Genomic DNA, 17,176 nt, shown 5'->3' with positions numbered 1-17,176 from the left:
TCTAAACCAATTTCAAATAAAATAGATTTACTAGAAGATCAATAACTAGGTTCTCTATCAGTTCACATTGGAAATTAAAATACACCTTATCCTTTTAATGAATACTTATCAATTAACTAAAATTTCAAACAGGTGAGCACAGACTTGTTCTAGTACTACATTGTATACAATTTTCAAAGGCTTGCCGTTTAATTCAGGTAATCTCAGCTGACATGAAGGTGATTAGGCTTCATTTATTAAGGTGTAACCATAGCAAATTAAAGTATCTTATTTATACCTGTATTGCTTTCTGTAATCAAATAAGTATTATTTGGATATTTGAGTTTAGTTTTCAAAGATTTCATCAAGTTGTTAAAAGTACAAGTATTGCCTAAAAGCTAAATAAACTCAAATTAGAAAAAAAAAAAAAAACCCTAGATTTCTAGTTGTTAAATTCAGTTACCTGCTACGCATCCTCATCATACTTATAACCTCCACTAGGCATTTGTCAAATTTCTCAGAACTCCCTTCTCTTTGCTTCTTGAATCACCTGCCTTTGTTTATTTTCCATCACTTAACTACTTTCTCGATAATCTTATCCCTTTCCACAACTTCAGTTACTATCAATAGGCTAGTAATTTCTATAGTTAGAGACAGGGGCTCACTGTGTTGCCCAGTCTGGAGTGCAGTGGTACAATCGTAGCTCACTGCAGTCGCAAACTCCTGGGTTCAAGTGATCCCCCTGCCTCATCCTTCCAAGTAGCTGGGACTACAGACACATGCCATCGTGCCCAGCTAATTATTTTTTGTAGAGACACGGTCTCACTATGTTGCCCAAAGTGATCTCAAACTTCTGGCCTCAAGCGATCCTCCTGCGTTGGCCTCCCAAAACACTGGGTTTATAGGTATGAGCCACCATGCACAGCTGAAAAATTAACATTATTTGCGTTTCCTCTTTCTTCCCTGAAACTTCCTAATTTTTCTGTGCAGTTGCTCTCTGTATTAGCAGCTTCCGCATCTCAGATTTTATCACCTGTGGATTGAAAATATTGGGGAAAAAGTAATAAAAAATAATACATTTTTTAAAATACAGTATAACTATATATATAGCATGTACAATGTGGTAGGTATTATAAGTGATGCAGGCAAGGTTTAAAGTGTATGTGAAGGTGTAGATATGTTATATGCAGATATATGCCATTTTATATAAGGGACTTAATCATCTGTGGATTTTGGTATCCTCAGAGTTCCTGGAACCAATCCCCCAGGGATACTAAAGGACGACCAACTGTATTTTTGATCTGTTAGTAAACTTTTATGTAATCATCCTACTAGCTTTTATCAACCTTTATTCCTCCTTCATTCAAACTAGAGTGCCTCATCTCACTCACACCTGCTCAGTTGTCTAGAATCCAAGTTCTTTTCTCCACTGCTATTATGGACTAGATCTCAACTGGTATTATAATTTGTTAGGAATTCTCTGTGCCAGTATTCTAAGCCATCCTCTTCCCCATTATTGGAATTTTTAAAATGATATCTGAATCAACAACAAAAATCAATTGGTCATGCCACCTTCTTGTATTATAGCTTCTTGTTGATGTTAGAATAAAATCCAGACTACTCAGCCTAACAAACAAGACTTTAGTTCCATTCACTGTTGGAACTTAGTCTGCCTTTCTACTACCACCATTCTCCAGACCAAATTCAACCACTTTCCTCACAATTACTAAAACTTCACATATCTTACAAGTCTGTGCTTCTACACATGGACTTCTCTCCTATTCCTTCACTGAATCTCAGTCTCCCCATATCTACCCTATACCTTGTAGCATGGGAAATAGTGGCACTCAGATGCAGTTGCTCTGTGCTCTGCTTCTAAGACATGTTGTTCAGATCTCTTTAATAGCGTTGTTCAGATCTCTTTAGTAGCATTGACCAAGTTGTATAATACATTGTTTTTGTAATTAATCCCTGCTAGAATAGTTATCCCATGATTTATTAATCCATTAAGTATTAAACTCACATTTAGCATGTCCATTAATATCTAACTTACGGGTTTTTGAGATGTAAACTAAATTTACCCTTCTGCCCTCTGAATTTAGAACTATTAAGGAGAGACAAGAGTCAGTTACATATCTAAATATTAGCTCTAGTTCTAGTAGAGCTGATTTGGAGAACTCATCTTGGATCTGGACTTATCTGATAGCTGATCATAGTATTGGTAATGGTGTGTATCATCTCTTCCATGTGTCCCAACTAGTAATTCTTCCTCAGAAAGCTAATCCTGATTCACCATGAAAGATAGGTACAAAATTAAAAGAAAACAGTTAATGAATGTTTCTAAAATCTTTACTACAGAAGGGCCAATCAACAAATGTATGCATATTACATTGATAGGCATGCAGATGATGAAACATCATTATGGTTGTAAAATATGTGGCTTTGTTTTAATTCTGAAATATTCCTGAAAGTGGTTTATCTTTTTAACATTAAAATAATGGTTGCTGATAAATAATATTATAAAAGTTTTTGTATGTCATTGACTGCTTTTACTTGAGCTGTTAAAACTATAGCCTTTGATGAAATTTTTTTTTGGTGTTTTGGGGGGTTTTTTTGATGATGAAATCTTTTTTGGTCGAGTGTGGTGGCTCACACCTGTAATCCCAGCACTTTGAGAGGCTGAGGTGGGCAGATCACCTGAGGGCAGGCAGATCACCTGAGGTCGGGAGTTTGAGACCAGCCTGGCCAACATGGCGAAACCCTGTCTCTACTAAAAATACAAAAAAAAATTACCCAGGAGTGATATTCTGTAATCCCAGCTACTGGGGAGGCTGAGGCAGGAGAATCACTTGAACCTGGGAGGCAGAGGTCACCGTAAGCAGAAATAACACCATTACACTCCAGCCTGGGCAGCAAGAGTGAAACTCCATCTCAAAAAAAAATATGTGTATATATATATATTTTTTTAATCCCAACTTGCAGTAAAATGTCATTGCATTTCAAGTTTTTAGCCAGAAGATGTTAACTTGTTAGTTAAAATTCCTTTTGGGAAGTGGCATGACAATAGCAGAATTTAAAAGTAAATTATTTTCACAGAATTTTTTTACATTTAAAAAAGAGTAAGGCCATCAATACATGCTTAGAGCTGCACAGTTTTTAATAGAGTAACCTACATAAGTACATAATTTTATTGTTGCAAATTAAAATAAAGTTGTTCTGATAAAATAATATTTGTCCTAATTTAAAAATCGTTTATTTTATCAAGAACAGAATTGATGACTTTGATATGTTATCATTATTTGTTATATAGTATATTTCATGCAAAAAGCCTTTGAGTCCTTCAGAATAATATATGTATTATTATACTATTTAACAAGAAAACCTAATGTGATATGATGTAATCCCTTATACATTGCCAAAATAAATGGAGCAAATTCAAGCAAGGATATACTTTAAGAAATATGCTTCTACTTACAAATGGGCTGTTTAAGATTACATATTAGCCCTTTCTAATGTTTTTATGCTCCCTAATTTATTATAACCTCTTTTATTTTCATTTCTGCCATGTTTTTAAAGGAAAAATTAAGTTATCTCACATTATATACTTTAATATTTTCCAGTTGAAAATGAAGATGAGGCTGAAAGGGTTCTTTTTTCCTATGGCTATGGTGCTAATGTTCCCACAACAGCCAAAAGACGACTAAAGCAAAGGTAAAATCGATATATATTTATTTTATTTTTCTACTCAAGCTGAATGTAATTACATTTGTGCTTTCTGATAATGTGCTGAGTTCAGTGACAAAGTCCTTTATTCTTACTCTGCATAAATATTAAATTTCTCACAAAATAAAACAGTAATAATCATGTATTTCATAGCTATTTAAATAAATTTAATGGTTTGTAGAATAGAAGTGTACATAAGAATTTCTGTAGAATTAGATTTGATGATGAGGACCTCATTTTTATTTTCACATTAATTTCAGATGAGCTACAAATGCTTTGTATCAACAATATTCAGATTAAAATTAATTATGCTTCTTTTTGCTTTCTCTCATTTTTATTCACCTGCCTACATTCCTTGACATACACGTTAGGGAGAGTGATAAGGGGAGTTAATGCATATATTGTGATTGAAACTATAAAAGGCTTTATGAAAACTAGGAGAATATTTGGAAGATCCACTAGTTATCTTGTGAGATACTGCTTAAAAGTACAATCAGCCCTCTATATCCATGGGTTTCACATGTGTGAATTCAACCAACCGCTGATCAAAAATATTTGAGAAAAGAATGGATGATTGCATCTATGCTGAACATGTGCAGACTTTTTTTCTTGTCATTATTCTGTAACACAATACAGTTATTCACATAGCATTTACATTTTGTTAGGTATGATAAGTAATCTAGAGGTGATTTAAAGTATATGGGAGGATATACATAGGTTATATGCAAATATTATACCAATTGTATGTAAGGGACTTGAGCACTCATGGATTTTGGTATCCACAGGAGGTGGGGAGTGTACACTGGAACCAGTAATCCCGTGGATAGCAACAGACAACTGTACACTAACAGAAAATTGTACCTACATTAATCGGGTTTCCAGTTGACCTGCCTGATTTTTATTCTTAACTCCTCTCTTGCACCAAAATTTATCCTACTTTGCAAAAACATCTCACTGCCCCGTTCACTACCACATCAAATCCATCAAATCTAAATATTTCTTTCAGACTTCCAAGCTCCCCCATAATGTAGCTCTACCTCTCCAGCCTTATTTGCCTCTCTACCCAAAATGCAGTGGATATACCTATTTCTCTGCCTATAAAACATCTGTTTTCTCTGTACCACACAGTAGAGCATTTCTCTTATCTCATTAGCTATCATTTCCTGTATCATTTACCCATCTAGATGGAAAGTTCTTCAAGGTCAGCAGCTACTTTTTTTATTTTTATTTATTTATTTATTTTTTTTTTTTTTGAGACAGTCTCACTCTGTCACCCAGGCCTGGATTATAGTAACACAGTCTCAGCTCACTGCAACCTCCACCTCCCGGGTTCAAGCAGTTCTCCTGCCTCAGTCTCCCAAGTAGCTGGGACTACAGGCATGCACCACCACACCCTGCTAATTTTTGTATTTTTTGTAGAAACGGGGTTTCACCATGTTGGCCAGGCTGGTCTTGAACTCCTGGCCTTGGCCTCAAGTGATCCAACTGCCTCAGCCTTCCAAAGTGCTGGAAACACAGGAGTGATTCACCACGCCTGGTCTGGCAACTACATCTTTTTTTTGTTGTTTTTTGTTTGTTTGTTTGTTTGTTTTTTTGAGACAGAGGCTCACTGTGTCTCCCAGGCTAGAGTGTAGTGGCACGATCTTAGCTCGCTGCAACTTCCACCTCCCGGGTTCAAGCAATTCTCCTGTCTTAGACTCCCGAGTAGCTGGGATTATAGGCGTGTGTCGCCATGCCTGGCTAATTTTTGTATTTTTAGTAAAGACAGGGTTTCACCATATTAGCCAGGCTGGTCTCAAACTCCTGACCTCAAGTGATCCACCCGCCTTGGCCTCCCAAAGTGCTGGGATTACAGGCATGAGCTACCACGCCCTGCCAGCTACATCTTACTCTTGTTTATTTATCACTTTCTCTATCTAGCTCAGTGCAGGATACCTAGTAAAATTGTTTCTTCATCAGAGTATTTGAGAATTCAAAGTTGCTTTTCTTGTGTGAACTGATTTAGACATTAGAGACACTAAGAAAATGACTAATTATACACTAAGAAAATGACTCAGAAAATAGAACGTCTGTGTGGCTATCTAAAATGATGCAACCTCATTAATATAGTGGTAAATGAAAAAAAATAAAGTGATGTAGGATATAAAGACCACTTTATAGAAAACAAGAAAAGAAAGTAAGTTCTAAGCCATGCTTAGAACTTATGGCTCTCACCAGTTAAACTAAATATATGCCAAATTTTGATCAAGGCTAGACTAATAGAAAGTATCAATTTGTAGCTGGAATGTTTAATTCTGTCTGGTGAGGATTCAGATATTTCAGAATTATGTATTATTTTTTAAAAAATCAATCCCATTCCCATTTCCTCCAAAAGTCACAACAGGTAACCTAGGGTATTTTGTAATTTTCAGCATATCTGTTTCTTAGTCCAATGTTGCCTAAGGAAGAATAGAACATAGTTTTGTGGGTTAGAAACTTATCAGTGGTAAATGATAGGTAAAATACTAAAACTTGAAATTTAAAGGGAAAGGTCACATTCTCTTCTCTATTTTGGCTTCTGAATCCTTCAAAAGAATCTTCGTTACAAGAATAAATGGGGCTGGGTGCAGTGACTCACACCTGTATTCCCAACACTTTGGGAGGCCAATATAGGCAGATTGCTTAAGTCCAGGAGTTTGAGAACATCCTGGGCAACATGGCGAAACCCCATCTCTGCAAAAAATACAAAACTTAGCCGGACCTGGGGACACGTGCCTGTAGTCCCAGCTACCCTACTCAGGAGGCTGAGGTGAGAGGATTACCTGAGCCCAGGAGGTCGAGGCAGCAGTGAACCGTGATTGTCCCCCTACACTTCAGCTTAGATAGCAGAGTGAGACCTTGTCTCCAAAAAGAATAAAAGAAAAGAAAGAATTCTACTGTTAGAAGTTCACTTTTCTTAGCCCCAAATACTGAGTTTTTTCAAAATTGCAAGCTATTATTGCTGTTGCACCTTACTATTTTTTTAAGAATTTTTTAAAATAGAGGTTGGTTTTTAATATTTAAAGTGAGGATTTAAGGAACCACAACTGATTCATACTCGAAATAATGTTAACTGTCCAAATATCCTAAAGATTCTATCACTGAGCTATCTATGTGCCTTGAACATGTGCCTAATGGGCATGCTATTAATATCTCCTGCCAGCTGGTGCCAGGCATTCTTCTCATGGTGAGCCAGAGGGTTATTTTGAGGAAGTGCTTCTCAGGTCATCTAAGCTGAATGACGGGAAAGTAAGGCTAGATATCCAAAGAGAACATTTATGCATTCCTTCATGCATTCAACAACTTTTATTGAGTGCTTACTGTATGCACAAAATCGATCAGTGGCACTAAAGATCCCAGGTTAGGGTCTGACACATTTCTGAAGTTTGCAAAGTCCACATTTGAGATCATAATGGATATTTGTGAAGAAGGCAGTGGCTTTGTGCTCTTTTTATGTTTATTTAAGATAAAAGCATTACAACCTTTGAGAGAATTATATTTAATCCTTCACATTTGAAATTAAAGGATTGGAGCCAGACGTGCTGGCATGCACCTGTAATCCCAGCTCTGGGAAGCCTGAGGCAGAAGGATCACTCAAGACTAGCAGTTTGAAGCTGTAGTACACTGTAATTGCACCTGTGACTAGCCACTGCACTCCAGTCTGGGAAACATAGAGAGACTTCCATCTCTCAAAAAAAGAAACGAAAAAAATCAATGGAAACTTAAGGTGAATGATAAAACAACTCAGTCAGAATAGTAAATGAAATATATGCAAAATAAAGTTTTCATTGTACATCAGCCTACACCAAAATGTATTAAAGTTTCAAAAGAACTTATTTTCCAACTACTACACAATAGATTCCATTCATACTAAATTTGGTTTAAAATCTTATATATTGAACAACCAGAATTGGATATTTTAGGGTAACATTTAATTGAAAGGAGGTTTCTGATTTGTTATAACAGTAATGTTTATTTTATTTTATTTTATTTTTATTTTTTTGAAGTTGGAGTCTCGCTCACTCTGTCACCCAGGCTGGAGTGCAGTGGCATGATCTTGGTTCACTACAACCTCCGCCTCCCAGGTTCAAGCAATTCTCCTGCCTCAGCCTCCCAAGTAGCTGGGACTACAGGCGCACACCACCACGCCTGGCTAATTGTTTGTATTTTAGTAGAGACAGGGTTTCACCGTGTTGCCCAGGCTGGTCTCAAGTGATCTCAAACTCCTAAACTCAGGCAATCGGCCCACCTCAGCCTCCCAAAGTACAAGGATTACAGGCATGAGCCACCATGCCCACCCATGTTTATTTTATAAAATTGGAAAATTACTGGTAATCTTACCATCCAAAATAACCACTCGGAAATGCACACAGATTTATATACTTTCTTACTTATTTAGGATATTATTGCTTGTAATTTAATAGTTTAATTTATTATCATAGAATTCCATTCTAAACATTTTCTTATGTCATTGTGTATTCTTCAGAAAGGTCATTTTTAATGGTTATCCAAAACATTAATTTTTAGGACTTCTGTTTTTGAGTGCTATATTTTCGTTAATAAATTGTATAGTTACTGAAAATTATCATTAGTTGCCAATTGCAACCCAGGCAGTACCACAAAATTAAAAATGAGAAAATGGATTTGAAGTGCCTGACAGAGTAGATCTTCAGTAAGTGCTAGGTTGTTACACCTTGATGTGTTCTTAAAGTAAATTACATAGTTAATTTTAGAGGAAAAGCCAGGGTTCTGAAATCTTTTACTAGGCACAATTTGAGTTTTCATGTAAGACAATATTGTTTTAAAATTGTACAGAAGCCTCTTGAAATAATTAGTAGGGATACCCCTCAAACATGAAACTTTCTTTAATATTAGTCCGTTTTTAAGAGTCTCACTCTGTTACCCAGGTTGGAATGCAGTGGTGCCATCATAGCTCACTCTTATCTCAAACTCCTGGGCTGGAGCGATTCTTTTTTCTGCCCTCCTGAGTAGCTGGGCACCCTGTACCTAGCTAATATTTTTATTTTTTATTTTTTGTAGAGACAGGGTCTTGCTGTGTTGCCCAGGCTGTTCTTGAACTCCTGGCCTCAAGCAATCATCCCACCTCAGCCTCCAAAAGTTCTGGAATTACGGGCTTGAGTCACCATACCCAGCCAATTTTTTTAAAACTCTTTCTGGGACACAATTATAGAAAGTTACAAGGGCTTATACAATTAAAGTACATTAAAATAAAATGGGCTCTCCTTGACTAAACTTGAAAATCTGAAGTAATGTTTTCCTTTCTGTTGGGATTGTTTTGAAAATAGTGAACAAGATTTTCTGGTTACATGTTTTGGTTATGCCCTTTAACCTGCCACACTAAATGGTAACACCCAGGCACTAACGTGGTCTTTGTATATGCCTCTGTGTTTTGGCTAATCTGAATGTGGAGACTGTTCTGATGTTCTTAAACCTTTCAAATTGTAAGATTTACTGCATACTATAGTTTCTCTAGTTTTATAAAAAGCTTTAAGTTAAAACTTTCAGTTTACTGAGCTTCATAATAAAAAAAATAAAGCAGAGGAAACTAACAAAATTTTATGTATGATAAACATGTTTTCCTTTCCTTTATTCTCATATATATGAGTTCTCATTTTTGTCCTTGGGAAAAGTTGTACTCATTTCATTTGGGATGGCTTTAGGAATAGTTCTTTAAAAAGTTGCTGCTATTCTATTCCTGACAAATTTGGTAGTGTAAGCCTATAGAAGAAACTAGAGAAAGTCTCATATAACTACAGATAATCAGCATGAGATCACTATTTAGTCCTCAGTCATTTCCAGCTGAGCAGGTAATATAAGGACCAACCTTAAACTTTTTGAAAGTGGGATCCTTCTGGCACATGTCCCCTTCTTTACAACCATCTTCCATGCCGTGCTAGTAGAGAGAGAACTCTGATCTACTGAAACTGAGAAAGATCAAATAACTAATAATCATGCCTCACATATTCTTGTTCATTTGGAGATTTGGTAATAGTAAGGCACCATACCAATATGAAGAACCCAGAACAGAGCATCAGTCCTCCATTGTGCTTCGATATCTCAGATATAAACAAAACTCTGCATGTCCACATTGGCTAAACTAAAAATGTTAGGAAATTGTATGTAGTAATCAGAAATACAGACTACCATGGACAGAGCCAAGACCAATAACCTATATTTGGCATCAAGAAGTGCTAAGAGAGCTAAAAGGTAACCCTTAGGGAATACTAATTTGACCAAGAAACAGGTGAAATTTTTGTGTAATATTTAGGTATACAACCAATATACTGATGATGTTAGTTTCTAGATGATATCAAACTTAATCTTGGTATAAGTGAAAATCATATGGCAATTAATGTATTAATAATTACAAAGAAGTATGGTACCTACTTAAGTGTCCCAATAGATAGCTTATAAAAGCATTGCTTTCTTGAGAAATTCAGTACATTCTACACCAAAAAAATAGCCTTTAGCAAGAGTCATTTTTCCTGACTTATTCATAGTTATTCTTCTTAAAGATCTTAGCGGGGCCAGGCATGGTGGCTCACGCCTATAATCCCAGCACTTAGGGATACTGAGGCAGGTGAATCACCTGAGGTCAGGAGTTCAAGACCAGCCTGGCCAACATGGCGAAACCCCATCTCTGCTAAAAAGACAAAAATTAGCTGGCATGGTGATGGGTGCCTGTAATCCCAGCTACTCTGGAGGCTGAGGCAGGAGAATTGCTTGAACCCAGGAGGCAGAGGTTGCAGTGAACCCAGGTCATGCCATTGCACTCCAGCCTGGGTGACAAGAGCAAAACTCTGACTCAAAAAATTTAAAAAGATAAAGATCTTAGGACTTGTTTTCATTGTATGTTCATTGTGTTGAGGAGGCATAAACTCGGCTGTAGTTAAGCAGTTCTTCATCTGTCTTGTTTTGAATTTCATTTAAACACTCTTGTTTCTTCCCACTTGTAAGATCCCAGACTTCTAAAGAGGATCCACCTATAGCACCAAATCACTCACCAAAGCAATATGCCCACTTAAAGTTTTAGAAGGTTGAATATAGAAGTGGTGAATTGGTATCTAAGACGTTTGCCTTCTTATTAACTTTATGCACTTTTTAATTGCTAGTTCAATGCTTAATATTGAGCATTAGTTGTATTTTATTGTTTTTCTTTAATTGCCCATTATTAGCAATAGGTGTACCTTAATGTTGAGGTGCTGCAACCTCAGAATATGGTTTCTAACAATGTGTTCATTTGAACAAAATGCACTTAAAACAAAATCAGTCAAGAGGTACTTATGGCTGTGCACATGTCTTACGCCTATAATCCCAGCACGGTAGGAGGCTGAGGTGGGAGGATCACCCGAACCCAGGAGTTGGAGACTAGCCTGGGTATCAATGTGAGACACAGCCTCTACAGAAATTTTAAAAATGAGCCAATCATCCTAATGCCCCTGTGGTCCCAGCTTTGTGGGAGGCTGGGCTGGGTCACTTGAGCCCAGGAGGTCAAGGCTGCAGTAGCCATGTTTGCACCACTGCACTCTAGCATGGGCAATAGAGTGAGACCCTGCCAAAAACAAAAAAAAGGAGAAGAAGATTTATTAAGTACCCACTCTGATCAGCTCTATAGTTAGATACCACAGGGGATAAGACTCCTGTCATTTTATGAGTTGCATCTGTTTAGGGAGAAATGATTAACATACATGAAAGAATATATAAACTTTAGTACCATATCATATGTTGGGCTAGGCTGTGTCAGTCAGAGGAATAGAGATCAGTAAAGGCTGGCACAGTCAGAAATGGAGGAAGTGGAACTCAAAGGGAGCCTTTAAAGAAAATCTTCAGACTGGAGGACCAACAAAAGGCAGAAAGGAACACAGAAAACATATTTCTGAGACATTAAGTAGAGTAGACATCAATGGCAAATAAGATTGGTTCCAGTGAGATTATAGAGGGCCTTGATATTTTTAAATAATTTAGAGATAGAGTAAAACTAACCATGAAGGTCAGATTTGAAAGCGGATGGGAAAAAGATATAGACATCAGTTCACTATGTAAAAAATACAGATGTCTGACAAACATATGAGACAATGCTTCACCTCACAAATAAAGAAATTTAATTTAAAGCAGGATTTTATGTTTATAAAATTAGCAAAACTTCCAAAGATCGACAATGCTCCATATTGGTTGGATTATGAAGCAACAGGAGGTAGGAGTGAACGTTCATTCATTCAATAGATAATTTCTAAATACCTCCTTTGTGCCAGGTATTTATTGTTGAACTGTAACAGTTTTTTATATTTTCTGGATTCAAGTTTCTTAACTGGTATGTGATAAGAAATTTTTTCTTCCATTCTGCAGATTGTCTTTTCACTGTCTTTTTTCCTTTTTTTCTTTCTCTCTTTTGTTTTTTTGTTTTGTTTTGTTTTGTTTTGTTGCGACAGTCTCACTCTGTTGCCCAGGCTGGAGTGCAGTGGCACGATTTCAGTTCACTGCAAGCTCCGCCTCCCGGGTTCAAGCGATTCTCCTGCCTCAGCCTCCCGAGTAGCTGGGATTACAGGCACCTGCCACCACGCCCAGCTAATTTTTGTATTTTTAGTAGAGACAGGGTTTCACCATGTTGGCCAGGCTGGTCTCAAACTCCTGACCTCAAGTGATCTGCCCACCTCGGCCTCCCAAAGTGCTGCAATTATAGGCGTGAGTCACTGTACCCAGCCCTTTTTTTCTTTTTCGTGACAAAACTAAAATTGTTAAGATATTTTTACTTTCTTAATGGTGCATTTTGAAGCCCAGAATTTTTAAATTTTGATGCAGTCCGGTTTATCCAATTTTTTTATTAGTTATGCTTTTGCTGCCCTGAGAAACCTTTGCTAAATCTAAGTTTGCGAAGATTTACTCATATGTTTTCTTCTAAAAGTTTATAGTTTTATCGTCTGTATTTAGGTCTTTGATCCATTTTAGTTAATTTTTTGGTATCATATGAGGTAAGGGCTTTGCACTGTTTATTAATGTGGCTACTAGAAAATTTTAAATTACATGTGTGGCTTGCATTATATTTCCATTGGACAAAGCTGACCTAGACCAGTGGTCTCCAAACTTTTTGATACAAATCTTTATTGGGAAAAAACTTCAGTACACACTCAGCAATATGTCTTTATGTATTCATATTTACAGATTATGTATGCATGTGCTATCATATGAATAGCATGTACATAATGATATAAAACCTACACAGAAAATGAAAACTTAAGATAATTTAACATTAAAATAAATGTAAGTAAAAGTTCCCACAGTTCAACAAATAATTTTGCACATAACTGCTTTTAAAGACCGCTGATCTAGATTATGATCATGACCTCCTAAATGACTATAGTCTAATTCCTTCTGCAGGCCATCCTGCACACTGCTGATAGAGTACTCATTCTCAAGTGCGGACCAGATCATGTTATGCCTAACCAACTTCAGGATGAAATGCAAACATATGAGGCTTTTCATAACTTATCTCTGCCTATATCTCTCCAGCTTCAACCCTCACCATGCACCATGTATTATTGATCTATACTATACTACTTAGAATTTTCCCTAGCACTTCATCCTCTACATATGCATTTCCCTCTACCTAAAATGCTGTTTCTCTGTTTCTTCACCAGATTAGTTAGTGTTAGTTTTTATTCCTTAGTGGTATGCCTTTTCTTAGCATTTAACATACTACAGTAATTTTTAAATTTGCCTAGATGTTCCCAGTAGATATTAGGTATTCTCAGTGCCTAGGCAGATTATAGGTTTTTAATACATGTTTCTTAAAAGGAAGTGTTCATGAGTATTTTTCAAATGAATTAATATGTTTCTTCTGATTATCACCCTGCTTTTCTGTAGTCATTGATGTTCATCACCAAGAAAAAAATTAGTAATTTCCTTTATTTATTTATTTATTTATTTATTTATTTATTTATTTTAAACAGAGTCTCACTCGGTTGCTAGACTGGAGTGCAGTGGCACGATCTTGGCTCACTGCTTACTGCAGCCACTGCCTTCCGGGTTCAATAGATTCTTGTGCCTCAGCGTTCCAAGTAGCTGGGATTAAAGACATGTGCCACCACACCCAGATAATTTTTGTGTTGTTAGTAGAGATGGGGTTTTGCCATGTTGGCCAGGCTGGTCTCAAACTTCTGGCCTCAAGTGATCTGCCTGCCTTGGCCTAATTTTTTTTACCATTTTTGTTTTACTATAAGTATTATAATGATGAAAACAATTATATTTCTTGTTTCTGCTGTGTTCTTTTGCTTAAATGTATCTTGTTTATATTTCTTTTCATTAAATCTTAATGTAATCTCTTATATCTTTAATACAATCTTAATAAATCTGAGTATAATCTTTTAATGAAAGATTTTATATTATCTTTTATTCTTTTCTGTGTGTGTGTGTTTGTACTACATTAGTGGGCTAAATGGGTCTTTTAGGGCAACTGAGAACTTTAATACCATTTCTAATATATATATGAGGAAATGTGTTTTACTGTCCTTACAACTGACTTAGAGGTGGTTTTTCAAATGTAAACCCCATATATACTGGAGACCAATTGTACCATGTTGTCTTCTACATTATTATCATTATGCATCATAAATGACATCAACAATCATACTAATACTCATGGTCCTTCCCATCACCATGAATTCTCAAAAAATTTTTCTCAGCAAAATTGTACTATAAACTAGTAATCAAAGCACTGTAGAGCATATTTGTGAGCAATCTGAAGATACCATAGATACTTTCCTTCTGTTTGGAGTTGATTTTCCTTACTTGGAATCCCCCAGTCAAAATCAGGGAAATTCTTGTTTGAAGAAAGTAGTCCTGGTGTTAAGGCTTAAGCACTAGCATACCAAGAATTTATTTTTTTTGAGACAAAGTCTCACTCTTGTCCCCCAGGCTGGAGTGCGATGGCACTATCTCGGCTCATTGCAACCTCCGCCTCCCAGGTTCAAGTGATTCTGCTGCCACAGTCTCCTGAGTCACTGGGATTACAGGTGCCTGCCATCACGCCCAGCTAATTTTTGTGTATTTAGCAGAGATGGGGTTTCTCCATGTTGGCCAGGCTGGTCTCAAACTCCTGACCTCAGGTGATCCCCCCGCCTCAACCTCCCAAAGTGCTGGGATTACAGGCGTGAGCCACCTCACCCAGCAAGAATTTCCTGAGTCAGTGTTTTATGACATATTTTTATTGGTAAGTGGTACCACCATATCTGTATAAGAACATTATGCAATTCCCAAACAAAATAAAAACGCTCAAACCAAATGAACAATTTAATATTATTAAACTTGATGTCTTCAAATCATTATCTTCTTCAGATTGTTGGTAATATGTGGCATCTCATTATTTTCTTACATCTTTTTGTCTTCCATTTCATTCATTTGTAACTCTATTTCTGTGTAATTGCATTTGATTGTGTTTATTGTTCTATATTGAGTATACACATACATGTTCTATACCTTCAACATGTATTTATTGAAAACTTACCATGTTTAAGTGACCCTAGTGTGAAGTTCTATGGGAGATAGAAAGATGAAAAAAGTTACATCTGACATATATGAAGGGTAAGAAAGAATAAAAATATGAATAAAGATAGTGCTTAAGATTTTTTAATTAACCTAATAAAAATAGAGCTAATGATAAACCGATGCTTGCAAACATGTAATAGAATCAACAGATTCAAAATACAAAATTCACATTAAGGCTTATTTTATTTGTAGAAATTTTGTTATTTTAGGGTCAAATTAGAGAGAACTTGGTATATTTATATTGGGAAATGAAGAACGGTATTGTCATAAACTGTAAACTCCTTAAAAATTTATAAACAGAGAAAGTAGATTAGTGGTTCCCTAAGGTTGAATTTGAGGAGCAAAGGAGGAAGTTGGAATGTGGGGAGGATGGAGAGTGACTGGTAATGGACACAGAATTTCTTCTTGAGATAATGAAAATACTCTAAAATTATAGTGATAGTGGCACAACTTTAAATATACTAAAAAACATTGAATTGTATACTTTAAGTGGATGAACTTTATGATACTTAAGTTGCATATCAGTAAAATTACATGTCAGTAAAGTTTTTATTTAAAAAAAAAAATAGTGGTTGTCAAAAAATGAGGACTGTATGCTTTTTCCGTCTCTAATGCCGGTTGAAAGGATAGAATTTTAGATCTAAACAAGCAACTCAAATCACTATATAAACTTTTGCCAGAACTTACCTTTTTTATTTGGTATGAGTTCTTAGAAATAGATGTTTAGGATGATACCTAACACTATTTTTTTTATTATTATTATTATCATTATTTTTAGAGACAGGATCTCACTGTGTCACCCCAGGCTGGATTGCAGTGGCACAATCCTAGCTCACTGTAACCTCAAACTCCTGGGCTCAAGTGGTCCCCCATCTCAGCCTCCCAAGTAGCTGGGACCACAGGCATGCACCACTATGCCCAGCTAATTTTTATATTTTTTGTAGAGACAGGGTCTCACCATGTTGCCCATACTGGTCTTGAACTCCTGGCCTCAAGTGATCCTCCTGCCTCAGCCTCCCAGAGTGCTGGGATTACAGGCATGAGCCACTGCACCTGGTCTTAACATTTTTTTAGAGTGTTGTCTGCATTTCTTTATCTGATATTGGGAAATATTAAAATACAATAGAATTATTTCTGCCCTATGATTTTATTTAAACCACCATTATTTTACTTTTTGTCATTATAAAACATTCCATCTAGGATTCCATGAATTCTACAATTCACAAATTAGTAGGTTAACCTAGTATAAAACATGAAAATACAATAAATATGAAAATGTTAAGTTACTGGAAATGCAGAGAGGGTCTTTGGAGCAACATGTCTTCTCAAAATTATTAGCAGTTCTTTAAAGAAAGATGCCACTTCCTCCCACCATAGTTAGAAGGAATAGATTTTATTCTTATAATTGTTTCTTAAAAGTAGAATTGAGATGTTTCACATGTAATTTTAAATACTAAAGGTCAGTGCAATAACTTATGGTAATGTAGAGAATCAGAGGGAGTGATTTTTTTTTTAATACAGAAGCTTAGCCTTTACTATAGACATTCTGTAAGTTTTGTATATCTTTTTCATCTCTACTTTCAATTGAAAACCTCATTTTTGTTTTATATTATAACGTGCATTATGTTGTTTGAAGTAAACTCTGATACTTCTCAAAGTGATAAGCTAATTATTGTTTATCATATTTCAACTAATTTTCTGATTTGTAATTGGAAAATATTTATAAAAGGGGAGACAAGCTGTAAATTGCTGTATTGTGGTCTTTTCAAGCAAGTATTATAATGTTAACTCTCCGCTTTTATAGCAAGGGCTAAAAACCGTTACTGCAGTAATCAGTATATCACGGTTATGTCATGGAGATTTTAATGTTGTTACTCTCATAATTCTGACTTGT

At 36.0% G+C, this 17,176-nt stretch overlaps 1 protein-coding gene across 1 annotated transcript in view; it reads left to right on the top strand.

Annotated features, from left to right (window-relative positions):
- PIBF1 (progesterone immunomodulatory binding factor 1) overlaps positions 1-17,176 on the top strand; it is a 287,209-nt gene that overhangs the window by 176,040 nt on the left and 93,993 nt on the right. Inside the window, exon 13 of the mRNA XM_011972020.1 lies at positions 3,600-3,690. Coding sequence (XP_011827410.1) covers positions 3,600-3,690 — 91 coding nt within the window. The remainder of the gene's footprint in view (positions 1-3,599; positions 3,691-17,176) is intronic.

This window comes from Mandrillus leucophaeus, unplaced genomic scaffold (assembly GCF_000951045.1).
Source record: "Mandrillus leucophaeus isolate KB7577 unplaced genomic scaffold, Mleu.le_1.0 Scaffold126, whole genome shotgun sequence".
NCBI lineage: Eukaryota > Metazoa > Chordata > Mammalia > Primates > Cercopithecidae > Mandrillus > Mandrillus leucophaeus.
Note: the sequence above shows the minus strand (reverse complement) of the source record. Positions and strands in the feature narration are given on the sequence as shown.